Source organism: Martes martes (assembly GCF_963455335.1).
Source record: "Martes martes genome assembly, chromosome: 12".
Classification (NCBI taxonomy): Eukaryota; Metazoa; Chordata; class Mammalia; order Carnivora; family Mustelidae; genus Martes; species Martes martes.
This window is the reverse complement of record NC_137900.1, coordinates 64490527-64516359: the sequence shown is the minus strand read 5'-3', so window position 1 is coordinate 64516359 and position 25833 is coordinate 64490527. Positions and strand designations below refer to the sequence as shown.

Genomic DNA, 25833 nt, shown 5'->3' with positions numbered 1-25833 from the left:
AAACCTGGTTCCCCAGACCTAAAATTACTCCGCAGCCAGGACTCAAGAAATACACTAACGAAGCTGCTTAACTGTTCTACGAAGTTTTCCTTAAATAGACCTGAGAAAGAGATTTTTTTTAATTCTCTATTTTTCAACTAATACACCTCTTCATTTTGTGATCTGCACAACAACCAGGGCATTTCATATGGATCTCTCTTTAGAAATCCTGGCTCAGAGTCCTGGGCTCCTGGAGCATGCGCACTGAGCTACACTGGGTGTTTCCTAGGGTCGACAAGAAACTGAATGCTTATACCCAGAAAAGCTACATAAGCTAAGCGAACCCTTAAAATTTTATTTTGGGTTGGAATTATATCAACCCAGTTCAGAAGTGCTGGTATCTGACTCTGATTATTAAGATCACTTAATTATTGTCCCTGATTATTACAAATGAAAAATTTCCAAATGAAAACAAAATTTTATTTGATAAATCCAATTTACCAAATAAATTCTTTCAGAACAGTTTTAGCGACTAGTGAGAAATCAATGGAAATCTCTGGTCTACACTCACAGAATTAAGAACTGAGAGAGACAAGAGGCAAAAATATTATCTACAGTTTCAGAGACAAAGAACAGAATGAACAAACATTTTATCCAAGATATCTGGTTTATGATCCCTATGTCTTCTTCCCTGGGTACCAGCTGCCTCTGAACACAGATCTTCCTGATGGGAGTCACAGGCACACGCTTCAATAATCACGAACACACAAAATTACAATCACCAGGACAGAAATACCTGGAAGAAAGCAAACCATGGCCAATTACAGTATCTTGGATTTGAGTGACTATATGGTCATATAAGGAATTGTTAATCCAACGAAGAAAACAATCTCCCCCTAGTGTTTTCTCCATACTTACTCACAAATCTAAAGGCAGAGAGACTACGGGCTCTAACAGTCAGATATCAGCCATGACACTTGGTATAAATCAATTAAAAAGTTTATTAGTCATAGAAAAAAATTGATTCCTTAAAGTCAATTCTTGTTAAGTTCCCTGTAAAACAATAAGCTTACAGAATATTTCTCTCTCACAAACAGAAAATCACTATGCTTTTGGTCCAAGATATGTTGGGTTTTTTTCCTTCTTCTTCAGATGACAGACAGATGGATGCAGCCGAATCTATGAACGAGTGTACTTGCCCCAAATGTGCAACATAAATACAGAAGCGATGAACAGAAGACTCATAACCAATACTGGGACAGGGCCACTGGAAGGAAGAAGAGAAGGCATGCTTACTCTGAGTAATAATACATATTTTAGCTGTAACACTAAAGACTGCCGAGGGAATAAAGCAGGGGAAGTACCTAAGATTCACTCAAGAATATCATTTAAAACATTTAATACTATTCCCCAAATTATTATTACGGATATTTTGACGGTGCAGGGATAGCACTGTGATTACTTAGGAGGAATCCTTATCTTTTAGTAAAACATAATGAAATGTATACAAATAAAACGATTTGATGTCTTAGAGACACTAGTCTAATTTCACTAATTTCATATCTTTGATATTTTCCATAATAAAAAAATAAGAAAAATTTCCCAAACTCTTTAAGTGCCAATGACCCAATTACCGAACTATTATTTCAAATTAATATTTATTAAAGACAACCTTCACTGTCTAACTAAAATCTACTAGGCATACAGACACATATCACATTGTATATTACAAAGTGTTTTTACTTGATCAACAAACTCATGACCCAGGGCAAACAAGTATTAATCTCATTTTTTTTTTCAAAGATTTTATTTATTTATTTGAGAGAGAGAGAGAGAGAGAGAGATCACAAGTAGGCAGAGAAGCAGGCAGAGAGAGAGGGGGAAGCAGGCTCCCTGATAAGCAGGAAGCCTGATGTGGGGCTTGATCCCAGGACCCTGAGATCATGACCCAAGCCAAAGGCAGCAGCTTAACCCACTGAGCCACCCAGGAAGCCCTTAATCTCATTTTATAACAAGGAAAATTGAGGCTCAGAGATTATCACTTGCCTAAGAACACACAGCCAGAACAGAGAGATCTGAACTTCGGTTTTCTGATTCAATATATATTGCTTGTCTCCCTCCCTTTTTTTTTTATTTTAGATTTTATTTATGTATTTGAGCGAGAGCATGCACAATCGGGGAGGAGGGGCAAAAGGAAACAGAGAAGCAGATTCCCCACTGAGTAGGGTGCTTGTCTCTCTCTCTCTCTAAGGTTCCCATCTAGTTCCAAGTATGAGTTTATTAAAGGAAGGAAACAGGTTTTACTCAACAGCCCTTCACTAAATCAAATGCTTCTCAAGTTGAGAATTAGTACATGGGTTTCTTAAAGGGAGAATACTGGCAATACTGGTTTTGGAGAATTCAAGACGTCATTTCACCTCCCAGATACAAGCGGGGAGTGGACAACAGAAAAGACCCCAGAAATCTTTACAGTGAAGGCAGCAGAGTAACGCAATGGAGCAACAGTAACGCAAGTGGAGTAACAGAGTCCACTAGTGGCCAAAAGACAATGCACAGAGATCAAAGTCCTTGCTACTCTATTCTGTTCTTCCAAAATCTGTACAATTCTGGGAATAAACAAATTTAAAAGTACATGGGAAGTAATCTTCATGGAGTTACACCTAATCACTCCCCTCCTTTGGTGCAACGTTAGAGCAACAGGAGACACAGAGCACGAAGCCGAAAGCGCAGCTGCCAGAGAGCTGGAATTCGGGAACCAGCTCTGTCAACCATGAGCGGTGACTGTGGCCCTGCTACTTACCTTCTCTGGCCTCATTTTCCTCATCCATAAAATGGGAATAATCCCAGTGCTTCTCCCATAGGGTTGCTGAGGTACTAAATAAGTTCATATGAACACAATGCAGGGTTACAGTAAGGTACCAGGAGATGCTATTATTGGCCTGAAAAAAATTTTTCTCAACTCCTGGGAAGAACCAGCAACAAGTTCTAAGATGTGGATCTGTGGATACAAATTCCCAACTGTGTCTTTTCATCGAAAACATCTATCTCTTATTGATGATAAACTGTGGCTGATGACACTTCAAGGAACAGCTTCTATCCTGGGGGGACTCACGTGGTAAGCAGCAGCAGGCCAGCCCGGCTGCTGGACAGCACAGAGCCGAGAGCTAGCGCAGGCCAGACGCCCCAGAACAGGTCTGACCACCTGACTGAGAAGAGTATACAGCGAGTCCCCTGGAGACCCTGAGGGTCGAGGGGCTTCACAATTTCTCTCTGAAATACTCACAAAGATTACCTCGAAACAAAGACCAAAAGGTTTTTCATGCCACCAACTCACAAACCCCAACCCCAGGAATGCTTTCCGAAACTCATCCCCATCTTACCACAACAGAATAGTTTAAAAAATCACCCAATAAAACCAAATCTCAGGGAAGCCTTCGTCAACTACCCCGGCGATTCAAGCCACGCTATGAGTTAATGAAACTAATCCAAATAAATCTGATTTTGTCTCCTTCTGCCAGATAGCAGCAGCAGTACGGAAAGAGCATGGGACTGAACTGTCCAAAGACACACAGCCCCGGCCCCTGCGGGCTGTCTTCCACCTACACGTAACCGCCTCTGTGAACCGAGCGGCTCTGCAAACCGGAGTGCGTCATTATGCCAATTCCTCAGGCAGCGGGTTCAAGCAGGAAAGAGCTGTAAGCAGGGGTGTTCGGGAGCCTCGAGCAAACAGACCTGTGGGACCAGCTCGGCCACGTGGTACCAGAAACCCCGGACAGAAAGTGAGGCGAGCAAGGCCTGGAGACTCTGGATGCCCATGTCCCATCACCTGATGAGCACTCCCGGACTGAAGAACTTAAGCCAGTGGTTATGTTCACCCTCCAGGGTCACCCACCACCCACCAAAGGCAAAGGGGGGCGGAAGAACTTTTGGTAACACAGCCTAATACAGACACTCCCATTAGGCTGTAATAACATCAGCTTGTGCCTCCGGGAGAGCTCTGAAAAGTCACCCAGCTCCAATTCAAGTGGTCACTCCTATTTCTCAGTGTGGGACAAGAACAGCAAATGAGGAGCAATTTCATCTAATTAAGCAGTTTCCCCTCCAGTTCTCTGTTCTCGTCATTAATTCTGACACAGCTGCACGCAGGTTTTTCCCTTGCTTTTATCCAATCCATGGAGATGTTATTGCAGGCTCTGAACTAAATGACTGATACGCAGACAAACCAAACCGAGCCCACCTGGCACGAATGAAGCTGTCGGGTACCGTACATCTCATCAGAGCAAACGCCACCGGTGGAAGACACTGTACTCCCTCACAGATGTGTGACACTCAGAAACACAAGGTCTGTTCCCCAACACTTACACCTTGAGCCCAGGTGAGTCTTCCGTGTAGAATCGCCACATGCCCCCAGTGCCTGCTGAGGTCGTGCGCCCCGCGCTCCTTGTTCCACAGCTAGCATTTTTTCTGGAAGAAAAGAGATATTACAAAAAGCTTTTTCTCAGAAGCCCTTACCATAGTATTGAAACATACGCTACCACTACGTTGTTAAAGAAAAAAGAACAAAAAAACAACACTTTCTTTGCTAGACCCCCCAAATTCTTGCTTTTACTTCATTGATGGTGATAACCACCAAGGACCGAGTACCTGCCATATTAATGAAGATAAGCACCCCAGAAAGTAGTCACCATTTCCAATGTATAAATGAAGGAAACAGGCTCATAAAAAGTTAGGTAAAGGGCCTGGGACCACACAGCCAGCAGGCAGCCAAGCTCAGCAGTGAACCCAGTTCTGATGCCAGCGCCCACCCACTTGCCCACACACATGGGCACCTCATTTGAACAATGAATTTCAGTTTCTCTTCTCAAGTATTTTCGTGAAATCAAGTAATAAATCCCTGCTTAAAAAGCCCTGAATCTATATAATCTGATTTTTAAATGACTACATTAAAATGTTTTTAAGTGACTGTATATACTACAAGAGAAAAAAACAATTAAGCTTTCGTTGTCATCCAGGTCCTAAAATGGAGTGTACATTTTATAAAAAATTATTTTATAATTTTATAATTATATATAATTATATATATATAATATATATAAAAATAATATATATATAATATATATATAATTATAATTTTATAATTCCTGTGAGCCCAGGCTCACAGGAATAGTCCCAACAGCACTCCTACCATCCACCAAGGAACACAGGGAGAATCTAGAAGTGAAAACCCTATTACACCATCTCTTCTCACTGCCTTTCCAACTCTGGTCATAATCCCCATCTCCCCCTGCCATGGCCTTTACCCCAAAAGCTAGTGCAGACATATTGATTACCAGCTACATAGTGGACCAGGAACTCATTAGTCCATGTGTATCACTGTTTCCATGAGATAACTGATGGAAAATAGTAAACATAATTGTACAGGGATTTACACAACAATTCATACACTTAGAAGAGCCTTCACACACAAGGCTATACATCATTTAAGCTGTGAGGTAGGCACCTAAAATTTTCCTCCTTGGTTGTAAAAAGGAACTTGAGCTAGATGGTAAACCCAGTGTGGACATGATAAGTCATCAACTGAGCCAGGACTAGGACCCATGCACTTTCCCCTATTCCCACAGCCTCCCAACTGCAGTGCCTGTTCTCAAAGTCTCTGGAATTACACGAGCCCCAAAGAAATCGGTCCAGGCTCTTTAAGATCTCTTACACCTACTGGCACATGGGACAATGCAGAGGATTTGATAATCAGGGTAACTGGAAATACCAAATGTACTCAAAGTATCTCCCATTCCTCCACTGGAAAGCCAGGGAGAAGTTAACAGAGCCCATTTAATCGTTTAAGTTTCTGTTAGGGGTCTACTTTACCCTTTCTTTTTGGCCACAGTGTAACTGCCTCCCTCTTCCTATACCCTATGGTTCTCTAAAAAAAAATCCCAAGATTACGGGGTGGCTTGATTCCTTCATTTATTCATCATTTATTCTGTCAAGCCTTACAGCTGGATATGGATGATGAGCCATTTCTGTCAAAATCTAATGAAGGAGATAAATATGGAAACATGAATGCTATTATAACCCCATGAACAAAATGCTTTGACAGCAAAAGAGAAAACTCACAGCTGCTGCTGCTTTCCAAGTCAGGGAAGGCCTCAAGAACCCCTGAACTTAGTCTTGCAGAATAAACAGAAGTGGGGGGAGGGGTCATCTAGTGAGTTCAGCAGTAATAAGCTCACTGTTGCTGGATCAGCAGAGAGGAGGAGAGGCAGGTGGGCTCAAGTAACACCAAGAGCATTGGCATCCACCCTTTTTTCAAGTTCAGCAACAAGAAATTGAGATAGGAACTAAGATGTGTGATGGAATCAGAGGGGAGGGCAGACTGGAGTGGAAATGACCTGGAGAGAAGACTTAGGTAGGAAATGCAAACATCCAGATGACAGAAGTTGGGCTAAACTGGAAGAGTAGACATGAAAAAGGAAAACAATTGATGAGAAGCTGTTCCTGTGCCATTCGGTCCTGCAAATGACTAAACAGACATGGCATAGGAAAAGCCCACAACGACCCTGAAGTTTTGGCCTTGAGGAAATGAATGCATAGTAGTAGCGCCGGATGGAAGTAAGAGAGATAAAATTGGGGCAGAAGCTAGGATGAAAAGAGACTGAGTTTTGCTTGGGACAAGTGACTGAGTGTGATGGGACCTGCAGATCAAAAGGTGACTGCAAAGCTTAGGTAGAGACACACTAGTTTAATGACATCAGTTTTCTCAAAGTTGTCTCTGAGACAGCTCTGAGACAACAAACTCTAGTTTGCTGACTTTCCTCTTACAAGAGAAGTGCCCCAAACTGAGTAATTCCAAGAAAACATTGACGCCTTCTCGAGACACACAACACCTACGGCCACGTCGCCTGAGGTTCGGTGTGCCCTTGTGACTCTTTTTATCCCGGGATCTCCTCCTCCGGACCAGCGAGTTCTTGGGCCCCATCTCTCCGAGCCCACGGCCAGAGGGTCGCGGGGGTCCTTACCTCTGCCGGACCGTGGATCCGGCCGCCCGGGCGGCCACTGCTTTGCTGGGAGAGCGTCCCGACGAGCCTACATTAGTGCCACTGGGGGTCGGACCAGGCTACAGAGAGAGACAAGTGGACAAGCTGGTGAGCGCCCCGCCACGCGCCCCCTACTCCCGCCCCCGGCCCTGACGACCGAGACCAGCACCTGCAAGGGAGGCTGGGGACAGCAAAGAGTGCTACAAGAGGAGGGCAAGGCGGAAGGCCAGTGTCAGAGCGAAGAGGAGAGGCGGGATCAAGGAGGGAAGGCTGGGGCCGCCATACCATGCTGGAGACTGAAAGGCGCTGGACGCTGAAACTGACGTCCAAGAAGCGGTCTGCGGTCTCCTCAAAGGACCGGCGGCTGGAGGGGCTGGCTCAGGCCCCGCCCCCAGGCCCCTCGCAGGGTCCTCGCCGGCTCCAGGGACGCCTGAGTTGTCCCACCATATGCCTGTAGAAATTTTGTTACAGGCGACTTGGTCAACCGTTGTGTGGGAAGCACAGACCTTCCGCCTCCTTCCGTTGAATCGCAGCGTCCTTCATAGAGTCTTATCCCTACCAAAGGGCGGATATACCCATGGTCAGACGGGAAATTTCTTCTGGCAGACACAGGGCGCCCGCAGCTTTGCGCTGATGTGGCCCAACTGACGCAAGCGCCGCGAGGCGTGGCCGACCCGGCAGAGGCCCGCTGGGAGCCGGGAAAGAGCATGCGCGGAAGCTCCGTAGGGCGCGGGGCGGTGGCGGGGCTTCTCGACCATGGCGGAGAGGCTGGGCGAAGACGAGGATCCTGGTCCCAGCCCGTCAGTGCTGTTCCTGCACCCGGACCTGGGCGTGGGCGGCGCCGAGCGGCTGGTGCTAGACGCAGCGCTGGCCCTGCAGGCGCGCGGATGTAGCGTCAAGGTCTGGACGGCGCACTACGATCCCGGCCACAGCTTCGCGGACAGTCGCGAGCTGCAGGTGCACTGCGCGGGGGACTGGCTCCCGCGCAGCCTGGGCTGGGGTGGCCGCGGGGCCGCGGTCTGCGCTTACGTGCGCATGATCTTCCTGGCGCTCTACGTGCTGTTCCTCGGCGATGAAGAGTTCGACGTGGTTGTGTGCGACCAGGTGAGGCGGCCACGAGTGTGGCCACGCCCGACCCTCGCCTCGCCTCCTTTTCCGCTAGGGAGGGCGCACTGCGTGGCCTCTCGTGAGTTTTCCCGGCCTGAGGCTCAGAGAGCTCGGAACTGATCTGGAGAGAAGAGAACTGGGCGTGAGACTGGTTCTCGGACTGTAGTGTGGACACATTAAAGTTGCACGTTGGTACAGGACCCCACCCTCAGAAGCTTTCATCCTGAAGTCCTGAGGTTAGGGCCCAGAAATCTGCATTTTCGCCGGGGATCTTCGGGCGATTCTGAAGTAGATGGGTCTTGGGGCTGCTCTAAGAAACGCAAGCATTAGAAGTCAACCCTAAGTCACCTTTTACTAATGAGTAACTCGTAGGTCTTCCCCCTCTTTGCATTAATTATGTTGACTCTACTTCCAGGCCACATGCATCCATCCCACTGTGTGTAGCTTTTGCAGACAGCCCACCTCGTACGCAGTGTTGTGTTAAAAACACCAAGTGAAACATGTCATCCCCCGTTAAAGTTTTAACATGGCTCCCTCTTAGTCTTGGGAGAAGTCAGTTTTTTACCTCCATAAATAATGTCCACCTGCCTCTGGGCTCTAGCCAGAGGCTAGACTCTACGCTTTTTCTTCCCCAAAAGTACTTTATTTTGAAAAGTAACATTTACTCAGAACAAAAATTCCAATAGTATAAAAGAGTGTGATATAAAAGTCCCATCCCAGTTCCACTCCCTAAAGATAGCCACTGTTAGGAGTTTCTCCTGCATCCTTCCAGAAATTGCCTGTACCTGCACTAGCAGATATATCTATTCTCAGATGCATCTTATTTGTTATAATGAGGACTATGACACACCTGCTTTTTGATGACTTGCCCTTTTTTTCACCAGAATTCCTGTTTGGGACATCCTTATATATCAGTATTAGAGATTGACTTCATGGTCCTCAATGGTTGCTGGAAAATCTGCTTTTGTTTAAAAGTATCATAATTTATACATTCTCCTGTTAAAGGACATCATTGTGGCCAGTTTTTTGCAAATAGATCAGTATTGAAATGGACATCCTTGTACCTTTTTTCTACCTCTGTCAGCATGTCCTTGGAATAAATTCCTAGAAATAGTGTCCAAGAGTTTAAATTTCAATAGCTGTTGCCAAATTTGCCTTTCAAAGAAGTTGTGTCATTTTGCTCATGTGCACAGTGGATGTATAAACTGTTTTAATCTTTGCCAAACTGATAGGTGGAAATGGTTTCACATTGGTATTTGTGTGTTTATCATTCTTGAGTTAGTTTGATCCTCCTTGCTTGTCCAGAAGCTGTTGTCTTTTTTAAGAAATGTGGACATTTCTAGACATCGTGCATTTGTAGCCAGTCATTAAGCATGAGGCAGCTGAGACTAGTGAATAGAAAAAAAAAAACCTGAACTTGGAAGAGGGAGACCTGGGTTTTGTACCAGATCTGCTACCTTCTAAGAAGCTTCAGATAAATCTGGCAGGATTCTTCAAGTGGTCAGGGAGGTAACCTAGAGATTAAGTAACCTGTAAAGATTACCCAACAAGAACGTCTCTAGTAATGCCAGCATGTCGTTCATGCTTAGTAACAGTTATGGTTAACATTTACTGAGCACATGCTGTGTGCTACATTCTGAAGCATTTTACACATGCCAGTACATTTAGCAATCACAAGACAATCCAGGGGGTTTTTGAACTACAGTTGTCACCATGTTACAGAAGAGAAAACAGGCAGAGAGGGAGGTAAGATTACTTGCTCATGGTCACACAGCCAGCAGTCTTCATTCCAGAGCCTGCACTCCAGCTTTTAGGAGGAGACACATGCTAGAGCCACCCTGTCCAGTAGCGTAGCCTCTAGGCTCCTGTGGCTATTAAGCACTTGAAATGTGGCTAGTCTGAGCTGAGATGAGGTATAAGTGTAAATTACACATCTGGTTTTAAAGATTTATGTGGAAAAATTGAACGTAAAGTATCCTGTTAACTTTTTTGATAATGATACATTTTGAAATGATAATATTTTAGATAATTTTTTTTTAATTTCACCCTTATAAAATGTCATACAGTTACTAGATTTTTATTTCCATTGGGCTGTGCTGTCCTAGAGGAAACCATTGGACTTGCAGCTTTAAATATTTAGCACCCAGCCAGCAGATGGGTCCAAGCCTTCCATACACCAGGCGTTGTATTGGGTGAGAGTCCAGGAGGCCACAAAGCAGAATCAGTCATTGCCCGTGATGAGCCCACAGACCAACAGGCAGGGTGGGTGGGCGTGCTCTTGACTTGGTTGAAGCTGAGCTGACCAGTCCGTATCTGCTGTTGATTTTTGCTTCGGCTAGGTGTCTGCCTGCATCCCGGTGCTCAAGCTGGCCAGACGGCGCAAGAAAATCCTATTTTATTGTCACTTCCCAGATCTGCTTCTCACCAGGAGAGATTCCTTTCTGAAACGCTTGTACAGGGCACCGATTGACTGGATAGAGGAATACACCACGGGCATGGCGGACTGCATCCTGGTCAACAGCCGGTTTACAGCTGCCGTTTTTAAGGAAACATTCAAGTCCCTGTCTCACATAGACCCCCATGTCCTCTACCCATCTCTGAATGTCACCAGCTTTGACTCCGCTGTTCCTGAAAAGCTCGATGACCTTGTCCCCAAGGGGAAGAAATACCTGTTCCTCTCCATCAACAGATATGAAAGGAAGAAAAATCTGAATTTGGCACTGGAAGCCCTAGGAGAACTGCGTGGAAGATTGACATCCCAGGATTGGGACAAGGTTCATCTAATCATGGCCGGTGGTTATGACGAAAGAGTCCTGGAGAATGTGGAACACTATCAGGAATTGAAGGAAGTGGTCCGACAGTCCGACCTTGGACAGTGTGTGACCTTCCTGCGGTCTTTCTCAGACACACAGAAAATCGCACTTCTCCACAGCTGTACCTGTGTGCTTTACACACCGAGCAATGAACACTTCGGCATCGTCCCTTTGGAAGCCATGTACATGCAGTGCCCAGTCATTGCTGTGAATTCAGGTGGGCCCTTGGAGTCTGTCGTCCATGGCGTCACAGGGTTTCTATGTGAGCCTGACCCAGTGCGCTTCTCAGAAGCGATGGAAAAGTTCATCCACGAACCTTCCTTAAAAGCCACAATGGGACTGGCTGGGAGAGCCAGGGTGAAGGAAAAGTTCTCCTCTGCAGCTTTTACAGAACAGCTCTACCAGTATGTCACCAAACTGCTGGTATAATCCAACTTTTTTTAAAGGCCTTTATGCTATATTCGTTAGTATCATTTTTTGTAGATTGTAGACTCACTTTTGCAACCGAAAAAGAAACCTAAAGTCTATTGCAGAAGAGATTAAAAGAAAAATGCACTTGAATCTTGAATCTGAACCACTTCCCCATGCACCACTCCTTTTCATCTACTTTTTAAGAAAAATGGAGTATCTTTTATGCTGTAATTATTCCACGTCTTACCGGTGTTAAGGTATAAAAATGGTACAATTCCACATTCATCAAAAAATTTCATTTATAATTCTCTAGATTATTGTTGCTTTGCCTGTAAATTTTGAGTTATAGTGTGCCTTGGTACACTATAGATTAATTGTATCATCATTAAAGTTGATTAATTTGGGATCATAGTATAATGAGAACAGGATCACTGTAGTTCCCAAAATCAGTGCATTCACTATCCTGTGTTAGTAAATTTTTGCTACTCATACCTTCTCCTGGACCCATAGCAAGAATGTTCTGTACTTTTTTACAAAGATGATTTATTGTATTTTTGCACACTGAGATGTGACAGTAAAATATCATAGGAAAAGAAAGCATACTAGATTTGGGCCTCTGTGATCTGGGATCGTTAAGAGTGTGGACAGCCAAGCCTGAAGTCTGAAACTAGAGTAAACAAGATGTTAAAATAAGAGGATGTCCTCACTCATGGGTGTGCGTCTCATGTAAGTTTGGTTTCTTCATGTCATCTGAGTCATCGGCTTTGTTAGTGTTGGTGTTTGGTTAGGGAAGCTCCTACTAAGTCTAAGACATAATTGCTTTGTGTCCTTCAAGTCCTGCGCTAGATGTCATGGCTGTGGAGGTTTCCTTGACCCCCACCCCCTTCTTCCTCCCTCCTGCCAGCCTAAACGTGGTTTTCCTCTGCCATGGACCCTAGCCCTTTTGTGGCCCGGACCAGTCTTACAGTTTCTTACTTACCTCTTGGCCTAAGTACAAATAAACATAAAGCACTTTTCAACATATCTTCACAGCTAAATTCTATTTTTTTTTAAGTTTTAATTAATTCCAGCCCAACATGAGGCTTGAACTCATGACCCCAAGATCAAGAGTCTCATGTTCTACCAACTGACCCAGTCAAGTACCCCAAAAGCTAAATTCATCTTTAGAAGAGCAATGATCACTAGCCAAAGACTCCACATTGATCAATTCTAAGATTATAGACCTGAGAGCCTAACAGCCTGTGTGACCTTGGATGAATTACTTCGTTTCTCTGCCTCAGCTTCTTCGTCTGCTGTAATATTCTACATTCTTCATAGAGCAGTTACGGCAGATTACCATAATATATGTGAAGTACTTAAAACAGTACTTGGCACATAGTATGGGCTATATAAATGTTAGCTCTTTTGTTGGGGATATTGAAAAGCTGTAGAAATTCCACAGGGGTTCATGCTGCACTACTCTATTGTTCTTTGGGTTGTTTTTGTTTTTGTTTTTTTTACAAAATAAAATTTCAGGTTGTAATTTATCACATTTGTCTGTATCATAGAAGTATTTAATGAAATGAAATGACTGTACCAAAAAGATTTCTAAAACAAGAGTCAATTAAAGTGTTTTATGGAATGAAAAGTTGAGTTTGCTTTTCTTTGTCATCGTGAAAGCTTCCAGTCCAATCGAGTAGGTCATCCCCACGTGGAGGGTTTTGTATTTTGTGGCTTGGGTGCATGTGTTCCCCCAGGGAACTGCAGCCTTTGCAGAAAGGCCTGGTGGCTCTGACCCCCAGGTTTAGGACAGACTCCAATCCATAAGTGGGGCCTGCCCCTTCAGAGCACTAAAACTTTTGCCTATTTGGCCATTTTTAGGCAGATCCTTCCAAAATGGACACCAGGGGCTCATGGGCCTTCAGTCTAACTTCCCTTCATTGTCTCAAGTCCCAGCAGGTGACACAAGACCACAGATCTGGGGGGCAGGGTAGGGTGGGGAGTGGATGCAGAACTCAGTGCCAGGAGCTTCCAGCCTCTGATGGATTAGCTCCTGGCTCCCAGACCTAGGATGGAGCTTCGTCCACAGGAGGTGTCCCCACCTTCCAAAACTAAGCTGAAGCTGGGGAGGGCAGAAGCCTGGCACACTGAAGTAAATTGTCCGGGACCCTATCAGTAGTAATTCTAGCAATTACTGTGTGCCGGGCATGGTACTACACAGCAGACAACTCACTCATCCTGAGTTCTACGAGGTGTATGTATTCTCACCTTTACAGAGTAGTGTGGGTAAGCAGCTTGCCTGTGTCCCTCAGCCTGGGGCGTGGGCAGTCTCGAGGCTCTCCGGGTCCAAGTCCACTCACTCAGCCACTCAGTTTGCTTTCGCTCTAACCACACTTCTGTGGCATTCTTCCGTGAAACCCTCCACAGCACCACAGGTGGGCTATGGTGGTTCTCAGGGTGAGAAAGGTGTCGCTAGTCATCTCCCCATTTCGGCCTCAGAGCAATCTTGTAAGACCGGGTGTCATCTCCCTTCTTACCGACGAGGAAGCTCAGGGAGATGCAAGACTTGCTGCAGGGCACACAGCTGAAAGGCGAACCAGCCAGGATTCAACAGCAGCTACCCAATCCATCCAGGACGGCTCCCACCAGGACCTTTCGGCTGCTGCCCTTCGGCCACTGTAAGCATGGCAGCCCCCGAGTTTGCAGAGCTCTTTCTAGATTGCTCTCCACAGGATCACAGGCCCGTTGCAGGTAGCTCTTGCAGCTGAGTTCGAGGGGGAAAGCTGAGGCTTAGAGCTGGGAAGACCCGGAGCTCCGACTCAAGCCCAGCACACTGACGCCAGGTCAGCCCTTGCCGGCTGTCGTACAACCTCTAACCTGCCCGGTTCCCAGCTGCACCTGCGCTGCCTTGCCTGACCTCTTCCAACATCAGGAAGATGGGGTGCCCAAATGAGCACCTCACTTCCCTGCTCTCTGCCCACCACCCCACCGTCAGCCAACCGCTCGCCTCCCCCAGCATCACCCACTCTCCCGGGACCTCCTTTCTTTGCATTCCCGATCCCCAGCATCCAGTCCACTCCGAGCTGAGCAGAGCCCCAGAGGTCACCCAGCCTACTTTGCTCGTACACAGGTGGGAAAACGGAGGCCACAAAAGCAAAAGGGACCCACGTGAGGTCATACAGGGTCATCGTAGCTCTCCTCAACTTCTTAAGGAAGCCCCTCACATCCCCCGTACTTTTATCAGAGCCCCCCATCGCCTGCCACTTGCTTTGAACCCCTTATTTCTTCATCACTCACCACAGCTCCCGCAGCTCCATCCCCAGCAGCCGTGAGGGGGCCACTGTCCAGACACCAGGGCCGTGCCTGCAAGCGAAGGCTGGCAACTCGCTTCCCACCTGCCCTCTGATCAAAAAGCAACCCCCGGGGAGGGAGGAGAGGGGGGGCTTCTACCGTCCTGAGTCCTGAGCCCGGGAGCTGCTGGCACCAGCACTCTGTCCTGTCCCAAGGATTGGAGGATGGGGTGGGGCTCACAATGAGGGCGAACTGTCCTCGGATCCAGCGACCCGATCACAAGCAAATGCTGCAATGCCTCATAGGAAGCACTATCACTAGGCCAGCCACTGATGCCATTCAGACAAATAGAGATGAGTCTCTTGGGGGGCGTGTGTGTTGGGGTTTGAGGTGGGGGAAAGGGGCACAAGTGTAGCATAGATGTGACTTGCCTTTGTGATGTGCCACTCACCCAAGAAGTTGGCCGACACAATTAGAACAGACTGCTAAGGGGCGCCCGGGTGGCTCAATGGGTTAAGCATCTGCCTTCGGCTCAGGTCATGATCCCAGGGTCCTGGGATTGAGCCCCACGTCGGGCTCCCTGCTTAGCAGGGAGTCTGCTTCTCCCTCTGCCACTCCCACTGCTCAGGCTCTCACACTCTCTCTTTAACAAATAAATAAAGTATATTTTTTAAATTCCCAAAAGAGAACAGACTGCTCATATGTCGACATCTGATTGGCTTTTGCTTTCATGGGTTACGTAAAGAATTCCAGGGTTCCGCAGTTTTTGAAAAGGTGTCTTCATGATGATAATCCTAAGATCTACATTTCCTTCTTCGTAAAGTGGTATGATTGGCTCTAAGTAGAGCGCCCCACAGGGTGGTTGTGGAGAAGGACAGATAAAAGAATGAGTTTGGGGGAGGAGGGGAAGAACGGGGAGGGGTGCCTAGGTAGCTCAGTCGGTTAAGGGTCCCACCTGATTTCAGCTCAGGTCATGATCTCAGAGTTGTTTTGCCAAATATTCTGAAGTAATTCAATGGGGAAAAGATAGTCTTTTCAAGAAACGGTGCTAGGACAATTGGATATCTGTATGGGGGGAAAAAGTGAGCCTCAACCTTTACTTCACATTATATACAATACATTTGAAGGGGATTATAGGCCTACACATAAAAAGTAGACCGCAGAACTTACAGAAGAAAACAAAAGAAAATCTCCATAGCCTTGGGGTAGGGAAAGATTTCTTAGATAGGACACAAAAAGCAGAAGGCCTAAAGGGAAAAATTGATAAGTTGAATTTCATCAAAATTAAAAACTGCTGCTCTTCAAAAGACACTTAAAAAAAAAAAGGAAAAGACAAGCCACAGACTGGGAGAAAATATTCATAGTTAATACATCTGATAAAGACCTGCAGCCAGAATATGTAAAGAATTCTTACAACTCGAGAGGAAGAGGACAAAAACCCTCATGTTTTAATGAGCAGCAGATCTGAAAGGCTGCTTCACAGAGAATAAATACGGTATGCACATAAGACGTCAACGTTATTGATGGCCAAGGAAATGGAAATTAAAACTACGGAGAGATCCCGGTACACGCCCATGAAATGAAAGACCCTGAGGAAGACTGTTGACAGGAAGATGGAACACGGAACACCTAGAGCTCTGACCCATTGTTGGTGGGGACTTGAAAAAGTCCAAACACTTTCGAAAGCTGTTTGCAAGTTTCTTACAAAGCTAAGCACCACCCCTATCATCCCAACCAGCAATCCCATTTCAGGTATTTTGCTTAAACTAAGTGAACATATACCTGAACAAAGACTTCTATTCAAATAGTCACAGCAACTTTATTCATTAATAGTCAAAAGCTGAGGGGCGCCTGGGTGGCTCAGTCGGTTAGGCATCTGCCTTCGGCTCAGGTCATGATCCCAGCGGGCATCGGGCTCCCTGCTGGGCAGGGGATCTGCTTCTCCCTCTCCCTCTGCCCTCGCTCTCTGCTCTCTCTCTCAAAATGAATGAATAAAATCCTTTAAAAAAAAAAATAGTCGGGGTGCCTCGGTGGCTCAGTGGGTTAAACCTCTGCCTACGGCTCAGGTCATGATCCCAGGGTCCTGGGATCGAGCCCCGCATTGGGCTCTCTGCTCAGCAGGGAGCCTGCTTATCCCTCTCTCTCTCTGCCTGCCTCTTTGCCTATTTGTGATCTCTGTCTGTCAAATGAATAATAAAATTTAAAAAAAAATAGTCAAAAGCCGAAAACCATCCAAGCGCCTATCAACAGGTGAGTAAGAAATAAAATGTGGTTTTATACCATGGACGACTACTCAGCAATAAAAAGGAATGAACTACTGATGAACACAGTGACATAGATAGATCTCAGAGCCGCGTGACAGAAGTCAGACACAAAAGAATTCATACTGTAGGATTCCATTAATGTGAAACTTAGAAAAAAAATCCTATCTCGGGTGACAGAAAGCGGGTCACTGTGTGCCTGTGGCCCAGGGTGAGGCAGAGACCTACTAGGTAAGGGCCCAAAGGAACTTTGGGATAATGGACGTGTTCTATGTATTTATTATGGTTATAAGGATGTATGACTTGTGCAGAACTAATAAAATACGCACTTAAATTGAATGTATGTTATTACATGGAAATCATACCCCATATAGTTTTTTTAAAGCATGTGTGCTATAGTTTCATTTTTATAGGAAATAAAAGATATTATAAGTGGGCACCTGGGTGGCTCAGTGGGTTAAAGCCTCTGCCTTCAGCTCAGGTCATGATCTCAGGGTCTTGGGATCGAGCCCTGCATGGGACTCTCTGCTCAGCAGGGAGCCTGTTTCCTCCTCTCTCTCTGCCTGCCTCTCTGCCTACTTGTGATCTCTGTCTGTCAAATAAATAAATAAAACCTTTAAAAAAAAAGATATTATAAGTGAAGAAATGTGGGAATATATGTGCATTTGTAATTATAAAAGTTTCTAATCGAATATACACTAAGGTGGTAACTTTGGTTGTCCCCCGGTAAGTGTGACTATCCAAATGCATTAAGTTTTTCTTCTGTTTGCTTTTATTTTCTGATATTCCATAAGCTGACTTTTCCATAAGAAAAGAAAATTGAACATAAAAGTATAAAAGACTCTTAATGGTTAGTTATGTTTTCACAATATACTTTTAGACATTTGTGTTTCCAATGTGGCCCTCTTGGGGATGTATAGTTTGTTCTAATTCATCCCTTATTATTATGTATTAAGATTGCTTCAACTTTTTGCCACTACGAGTAGCCTAGAGGAAAACTGACTTGAATTTCTAAAAACAAATATGTAAACTTTTCAAAAAAGGAAATTTAGAAAGCAAAAGCATCCAAAAAACAAACATATGAAAAGGTTGCCATACTGCCTAGCAACATACCAAAAGAAAAAAAAAAAAAAACAGCAATTCTCAAAAACAAAACAAAACAAAATCACTCACTGGTGATTTTATTTTATTTTCAAACCAGATCACCATGTTGACCAGCTTGCTTGTAGCCCAATTTTATGCCTCTGTTGAGTTGTGGAACCTGGAAACCTAACTTAACCCTTCGGTTCAATAGAGCAATTCCATACCTTGTGTCAGGATGGACGTGCCACGATTTAACATTCTTAACAATTAGCTGGGGCTCTTTCCCTGGCAAGTGACAGAAACCCAGTGCTAGCTTGGGCAGAAAAGGGAATTTTTAGGGAACTACAGGGAGAAGTCATGTCATTCCAGAAAAATCTGCACACTTGAGGAGGAGAAGGGCAGGGAGGTGGCTAGGCTTGAGGTTCAACAGACAGAAATTCAGATGCCACCACAATACTGTTTCTTCATAGGAGACTTCATTGTCGTTCACTGTAGACTAGTCTCTTCCTCATGGCAGGAAACGCGGTCACCAGTGGGAGCCAAGACCTCCATTTTACTGTCTGCGTCACCGAAGAGGATCAGGTCCTCTTTTTCAGACTGTGGAGAGACACCAGTGAAGGAATGAGATAGACCTTCTCTTAAATTAGTGCAGCAAGTTGGGGGCAAGGCTCTACAGTTTGCCAGACCCAGGTCATCTCCCATACTGTGCCCAGGATCCAGGATCCCACAGCAGCAGGACTCAAGGAGCCAAGAGAAGGGAGCCCAGGGGGAACCAAGGAACGAGGAGGAGGTCTGTGAGTTGGGCAAAGTAGGTGTCCTCTCCAGTACTCAAAATGGGGATCCCTTAAATTACTGCATGTAAGGGGCCCTGGCAAAGAAGCCATCCCTTCTCATGTTCTTTTTGCTAATTGTGTCCACTTCTATGATAAACCTCACTAATGCCTGTTTAGGACCTATCTTGGAGCAAGGGACTGGAATAAAGAAATGAAATGTTTTAAGACTCTCTAACCTGTAGAATTCTGCATTGTTCGATATTAATATTCCCAGATCCAGCTTTCTTTTTGTTCATGTTTGAGTAATCATATTTTACCCATAGTTTAACTTGGAACATTTGTTTGTTTGTTTAATAAGTAGAGAAACCCAGGTCCCTTGGTGGCTCAGTCAATTGGGCGTCTGCCATCAGCTCAGCTCCTAAGTGTCGGGTCCTGAGACCAAGACCCATGTCAGGCTCCCTGCTCAACAAGTAGTTGGCTTCTCCCTCTCCCTACTTGCTCATGCTCTCTCCGTCTCTCTCTCTCTCAAAACTCATCAAGTAAAAATCTTTTAAAAAAAAAGAAAGAGAGAAAGAAAGAAAAGAAAAAAGAAAAAGGAAATGTGGCACCTGGGTGGCTCAGTGGGTTAAAGCCTCTGCCTTCGGCTCAGGTCATGATCCCGGGGTCCTGGGATCGAGCCCCACATCGGGCTCTCTGCTCAGCAGGGAGGCTGCTTCCCTTCTTCTCTCTCTGCCTGCCTCTCTGCCTACTTGTGATCTCTGTCTGTCAGATAAATAAATAAAATATTTTTTAAAAAAGAAAAGAAAAGAAATAAGCAGAGAAACCCTGGATTTAGAGTTTTTTCCCCTTACATCTAGGAGTAATAGCTTTTAATGCTTCATGAAAGATTACTGGAGTTGCTCTCATTATACCTTTATATAGAGAGATAGATGGATAGGTATCTTTTTTACCTACCTTTTTTTTTTAAAGATTTTATTTATTTATGTGATAGGCAGAGATCACAAGTAGGCAGAGAGGCAGGCAGAGAGAGAGGAGGGAGCAGGCCCCCTGCCGAGCAGAGAGCCCGATGTGGGGCTCGATCCCAGGACCCCGGGATCATGACCTGAGCCGAAGGCAGAGGCTTTAACCCACTGAGCCACCCAGGTGCCCCTTTACCTACCTTCTTTAAAAAGAAAAAAATCACTTTCTTTCTCTTTTGCCTTCTTCACTCTTTTGATCTGCGTTGTTCTATGCTGTTCTCCCATTACTTTAATAGGAATAATTTCTTTCAAATATTTTATTTTTTTTAAGATTTTATTTATTCATTTGACAGACAGAGATCACAAGTAGGCAGAGGCAGGCAGAGAGAGAGGAAGGGAAGCAGACTCCCTGCTGAGCAGAGAGACCGATGCGGGGGCTCGATCCCAGGACCCTGGGATCATGACCTGAGCCGAAGGCAGAGGCTCAGTGGGTTCACTGAGCTACCCAGGTACCCCTTAATCTTTTGATGTCAATTTGACAAGATAGGGGCTACAATTGCTCAGACTTATTTCAGTGCAATCAGCTGATCTCACTGCTACTTACAAGTTCTTATCGGCCATCCTCACATTTCCTCCACGTGGAACACATCTTTGAATGACTTGTTTCTCAGAGAGAATATATGCATTTGAGCAATTAATTCCCATGACCTGCACATATAAATAGCTTGATTGTATATAAAATTCTCAAATTCCATGTTTTTCTTTCAATGCTTTGCAAATGTTGTATTATATTCTAGGCACCTTTTCCTTATAGTATGTTCTGGGGATAATAAGCTATCAAGGATGCTTCAGGGGGAAAGATTCCATGATCATGTAAGCATGGGACATGTTCCATACATGCGGAATTATGCCAGACAAAGCAGCATAGTAAAGGCCAGGAGACATCCTGAGGTAATGAAGATGAGTTCAACTTTATTTTCAGTGTATCCAAGCTATCAGACCACAGTAATATTGAGAAAAAGCAAATGACCAATAACACGGGAATAGTTAACATTTGTTAACTATTGTTAACATTTGTTAACTACTATGAGCCAGGCACTGTTCTAGGACCTAGTCTATGTATATCACCTCACTGGATTCTCACAGCAGCTCTGTATGGTTGTTAGAATTTTTCAACCCATTCTAACAGATGAGAAAAACTGAGGCAAAATGAGCTTAAACAAATAAGCTAGAACATGGCGACTTCAAACCCAACCCGTCAGCTCTACATCACAGCATTAAGAGTCGTCGAGTAAGGGTACAACAAAGGCAACTTCTCTACGTTGTTCAACCCTGAAACCCATCTCATTGCACCGAAAAGCAAAGGGAACTTTCCACCAACCGGTCTTTAACAGAATTTGCTGCTGCATTACCGTGAAGGCACTTTTGGAGGGTAATGTGATTATCCACAGAGCAAGTGCTCCCACTCTGCTGTTGGCCACCATCCAGGACCCATCACTGAATACTCATCACCTCATCAATTCAGCCTCCTCGACTGACGGGCAAAACAACATCCAAATATTCATCGCACATCTGTGCCGGGCAGATTACACATTAGCAATTCAAATCCAGCCAGTGCACGGGCCATTCCTGAAAATGCGTCTGTTTGGGTGAGATGCCTTGTTGTCTGGGATGGATAATAAGGCAACTCGGTCTAATCTTGAAGAACAATCAGCCCATCTTGCGAAGGTGACTGACTGTGTGTGTTCTTGCCCTGGAAGCGTCAGAACAATGGCCCCTAATGCACTCGACTCAGCTGGCAATGAAGTCCCATCCTGATTAGTAGCTGTGGCTTGTGTCAATCACCACGGGATGCACCATTGTCCTCTGGTCCCCAACACGGTTTATTTACAGGGAAACAAAGGCTTTGGGGGGCTATGGCTGCTTCCCAGAGATTGCAAAATAGATTGAGCTGTCAAGCGCACAAAGTAGATGAAGATTAATGAGTTGTGTGGACAATAAATTTGAAGACATGACCATGAATATGCTAATAGGCATTATCCTGATACACTGTAATTGCTACCAAAATTAAAAGGTGGCGTGAAGAAGATGGGTCACAAGGTGACAGGGAGATAATCTTGGACGCTTGAGACGCTCACCCCAGATAAGACCCTCTACAGGTTTCCTTTCCCCAGTTGAACCATCCCAGAGCATCATTGTTCACAAGCGGTCTGAATAGGCTCCGTTCAAATGGGGACCTAAGGGCTGGGGTAAGGGGTTAAGCTGTAAAAGTCACTTTAGGGAGAGGTGCAATTAGAATTAGGAAGGTGCTGATCAAAGGCAAGAAGCAATCACCTGGCGGGCTCCTTCCTTATCTCCCAGAGACAGAATGAGGGACACCACTTCAAACTTGGGACCACCCTCCACCCCAGGCCAGAGCCACAGGGATTATTACAACTCCAAGAATGCTATTTGGATCACTTTTCAGGGAGGAGTGGGTGAGGTTTCAGACTATTCCACTACTTTGATGATTTTTGGGAAAACAAACATGATAGAGAAACCTGAAGAACATAACGTTTTAAAGCAAGTGAAATCTTGTTTCCATGCATGGTTTTGGAAAATCCTTACCCTGTAGACTTGTGGCGTGACTGATTCCCACCCAACCCTATAGCATAGGCCACAGTCTTCCACGCAATGGGATGCTGTTCTCTATCCCTATTCATCCCTTTCTTCCTTTCCAGCCTCACCTCTGTGGATGGCGGTTATGTTTGGATAAAAAACAGTGAAGCAATGTTCTGGGAGGCCATGAACGCAAGGAAGAGAGAAATCCTCTTGTTTCATAGTTTCTATCCTCTGGGGGGCCTGGGACCCTGAACCTCACCCGTGGGAGGTCTATGGAGCATCACCCCTTGATTGTTAAGAACTCCCCTTTGCTCCTTCAGGATAGAGACTGAGCACGTATTCCCTGGTCTACCCCATGGAAAGGGCCAGCAGGAGGAAAGCAGGTTTGGGGAAGAGGGCGGAGGGTAGCAAAGAGGAAGCAAGGTCAGGAGAAAGAAGGGGTCCCAGAGACTGTCTCAAGCTGACTCCATATGGGCTTGAAATCTGCCTCAGGGGAGAAAAAAAGGGATATTGCACAAAAGTATGAAACAACCTCACGGAAAGGGGTGGAGAAGAAGGCTCTGCCTGAAGTCACTTTGGAAATTCGTGGTGTTTGTAAAATGAAAGGCACAAGGAATGACACAGAAGCTTTTCACTCTAGTTGACAAAGTGGCTTCCCACTTTGAAGGTTAATTCTGAAGGTTAATTCTGAAACTCCTCTGTGTGAGCACTGGGATCAGACCATTAAGTAAAGGGATGACAGGTGGTAGGAGCAGGTTTCTCGTTGTTGGCGTGGGGGTTCGCAGGTGAGTCTGATGAGGGCGGCAGGGATCGGAGTTGGAGATAACAGTATGAATTCCTGTTGAACTTAAGATAGACCCAGATGGTCACACAGAGAAATACATATAGGGGCGCCTGGGTGGCTCAGTCGGTTGGTTGAACATCGGACTCTTGATTTCTGCTGGGGTCATGACCTCAGGGTCATGGGATTGAGCCCAACCTTGGGCTCCGCACTTAGCGTGGAGTCTGCTTGAGATTCTCTCCCTCTCCCTCTGTCCCTCCCCTGGCTCTTTCTCTCTCTTAAATAAACAAGGAAAATCTTTAAAAAAAATTTTTTAAATAAATACATATAGATGTGCGAATACACACAGGGTAGTGTACATGCAGGCATTTCCTGGTTTTCTCAGCAGAGAGGCCTCAGAAATAGGTATACTATTAGAATAGAAATACTTCGGTAGCAACCAGCACACCCATCCCCTGAACCATGATGTCTAATACCATCCTCCAGTCAAAGGAACCAAGGCTCCTTAGAGAAATGGCCGATCCAGGATGGCACAGAAAATACGCAAGCTGAGCCTAGAGCATCTTGTAATGCTAAAAAGGAAGACAGTGGTAAAAGGAAAAAAAAAATTTTTTTAACCCACATTGATGGGGGGCTATGTCATTGAGATATGGAAATGACAAAATAAAGTAGTACTGGATGATAATCCAAAATATAAAGTAAATATCAATGAGTCCATAAATGACAAACAAACAAATAAGTAAATAAATGGGGGTAGGAAACCAATTTTTCAGGCAGAAGATATCCCACTCTCAAGGAGGTGAGTCATAACCCTCTACGCTATGGAAAGAGGGAAAAGAGTAACCTGATAGGAGAGAAATCTGACAAACACAACTTGGGCCAGCCGACCAAGGTCAACAGCATCAGTGACCAGTCCCGATGACGGGATGTATCCTTGATACGCTCTGATGAGAAGGGCAATTTACCTCTGTGGTCTTCCTCCCTCAAAACCCAGAACCTCAGTCTAATCCTGAGAAAAACATTGGGAAGTCCCAACAGGAAGACATTCTACAATACCCCTGATGCATACTCCTCAAAACTAATCATCAAAAGCAAGGCAAGTCTGGGGAGCTGTTGCAGCCAAGAGGAACCTAAGGAAACATGCCCACTACATGTAATGCATCATGGATGAGGTCCTGGGACAGAAAAGGGACATGGAGGAAAATGGGTGAAAAGAAAGAAATCTCAATCATGTTTGGACTTTAGTTAATTATAACGTATCAGCAACGGTTTATTAACTGTGACAATGATACTACACTAATACAAGACGTTAATGACAAAGATAACTGGTTGTGAAATGTACAAGAACACTCTGTATCATCTTTGCAATTTTTCTGTGTGTCTAAAATTATTCTAAGATAAAAAATATATTTGGGGAAAAAAGGAAGTTTGCAGCATCGTTTGTGCCTAGTCGTAAGCTAATACACAAGACTATTCATTTTATTAATGGACTGTGTCTGCATGGCCTTCCAGGGATTGTGCAGTTCTTAGCTGCAAGTGACAGAAATCTCTTCTGAGAAATTGACGCAGACAAGGACTTTGCTGCAGAACACCGAGTAGCACACAGACCCTACGAGAGGGCCTCCAAGGCCATGCAGGCCAGGGCAGGGTTGGAAACCATGTTCAGAACTGGCCCAGTGGAGACACCACCGCTGCTGCCATGGGCCCCTCCACCCCCACCCCAGGAGTTTATGCTGCACAGTTTACACTGTCGGTCCACTGATGCTACGACATTCAGACGTAGCCCCCAGATCTACCTCCTCAGCGAAACCGTGTAGCTGCTCTTGCTGTCAAGATTTGCCGGAAGGACTTCTGCAGGACCCCCTCCTCTGCTTCAGTAGTTCAAAGAGAGTCAAATCAAGGGCACAAGTCTAATTTGGCCAAGGCACAGTCACAATCCTGCTTGGTGCAAAGGAGATGCGACAGTGATCATTCGGCGTCTTCAGCCCCTACAGTGGGAGGCTGTGAGAAGACCGGAGGAGGAAACTGAGGGCTGGGCTGGGTTTTCCTCCAAGGTGTGATTAATTGGCATTTCCTGTCACTAGGTCTGTGGGCAAAGCCAAGGGAACCCAGCTGAGATGGGGAAATGGTCATTAATGAAGAGAAGTAAGTACCTAGGTTCTGGGTGACCCAGACGGCCAACTACACTGTGCTAACAGTGACTTAGATGGGAGCGAAATATTTGCTTTTAGTCAAATCACTGAACGGGTGTCATGGACTGCGTTGTATTCCCACCACATCCACATGTTGAAGCCCTAAGCTATAACTCTATTTGGAGACAGGGCCTTTAAGGAGGTAACTGAGGTTAACTGAGAGTGTAACAGTCAGGCCCTAATCCAACAAGGGCTGGGCCGTATCAGAAGAGGCAGAGACACAATCGCACTCTCTCACCAGAAACCAACCCTGATGGCACCTTGACCATGGGCTTCCAGCCACCAGAGCTTTGAGGGAGTAGATGGTACTGGTATTTTGTTATGACAGCCTGAGCTACGGCAATGGGTTTTCAGGGGGAGTTATTTCTTTGTTTTCTTGAAGCTCTTGTCATGGTTTCTGTGGGGGGCTGTGAGGAGAATCCCCATCGGACAGAAATGGCCTCCACGGAGCAGGGTCCACTTCCTGCTTAGGCGTCAGAGGTGGTCCCTCCAGAGGTCCCTGCGCACAGCAGAAGGGGCAGGGGTGGGGGTCAGAGCTCTAGCTTTGTGCTCAGAAAACCCCTATCCAG

The 25833-nt window shown here is 45.4% G+C and overlaps 2 protein-coding genes across 2 annotated transcripts; one reads left to right on the top strand and one right to left on the bottom strand.

Moving 5' to 3' along the window:
- Positions 1–960: 960 nt before the first annotated feature.
- On the bottom strand, positions 961–7759 carry SEC61B (SEC61 translocon subunit beta). The gene is made up of 4 exons (XM_080820407.1): positions 7299–7759; positions 6996–7093; positions 4342–4443; positions 961–1246 (listed from the first exon to the last, which is right to left on the bottom strand). The coding sequence occupies exons 1-4, from the start codon at positions 7299–7301 to the stop codon at positions 1159–1161; spliced, it is 291 nt and encodes a 96-aa protein (XP_080676533.1). The 5' UTR covers positions 7302–7759; the 3' UTR covers positions 961–1158.
- Positions 7745–12971, top strand: ALG2 (ALG2 alpha-1,3/1,6-mannosyltransferase). The gene is made up of 2 exons (XM_080820405.1): positions 7745–8117; positions 10460–12971. The coding sequence occupies exons 1-2, from the start codon at positions 7770–7772 to the stop codon at positions 11360–11362; spliced, it is 1251 nt and encodes a 416-aa protein (XP_080676531.1). The 5' UTR covers positions 7745–7769; the 3' UTR covers positions 11363–12971.
- The last annotated feature ends 12862 nt before the right edge of the window (positions 12972–25833 follow it).

Coding starts and splice junctions, on each gene's coding strand:
- ALG2 (XM_080820405.1), top strand. CDS start 7,770: ATGGCGGAGAGGCTGGGCGAAGACGAGGATCCTGGTCCCAGCCCGTCA. Junction 8,118..10,459: donor ACGTGGTTGTGTGCGACCAG/GTGAGGCGGCCA, acceptor TGCTTCGGCTAG/GTGTCTGCCTGCATCCCGGT.
- SEC61B (XM_080820407.1), bottom strand. Junction 4,444..6,995: donor GGATCCACGGTCCGGCAGAG/GTAAGGACCCCC, acceptor CTTTTCTTCCAG/AAAAAATGCTAGCTGTGGAA. Junction 1,247..4,341: donor GACTCACCTGGGCTCAAGGT/GTAAGTGTTGGG, acceptor TCTTCCTTCCAG/TGGCCCTGTCCCAGTATTGG.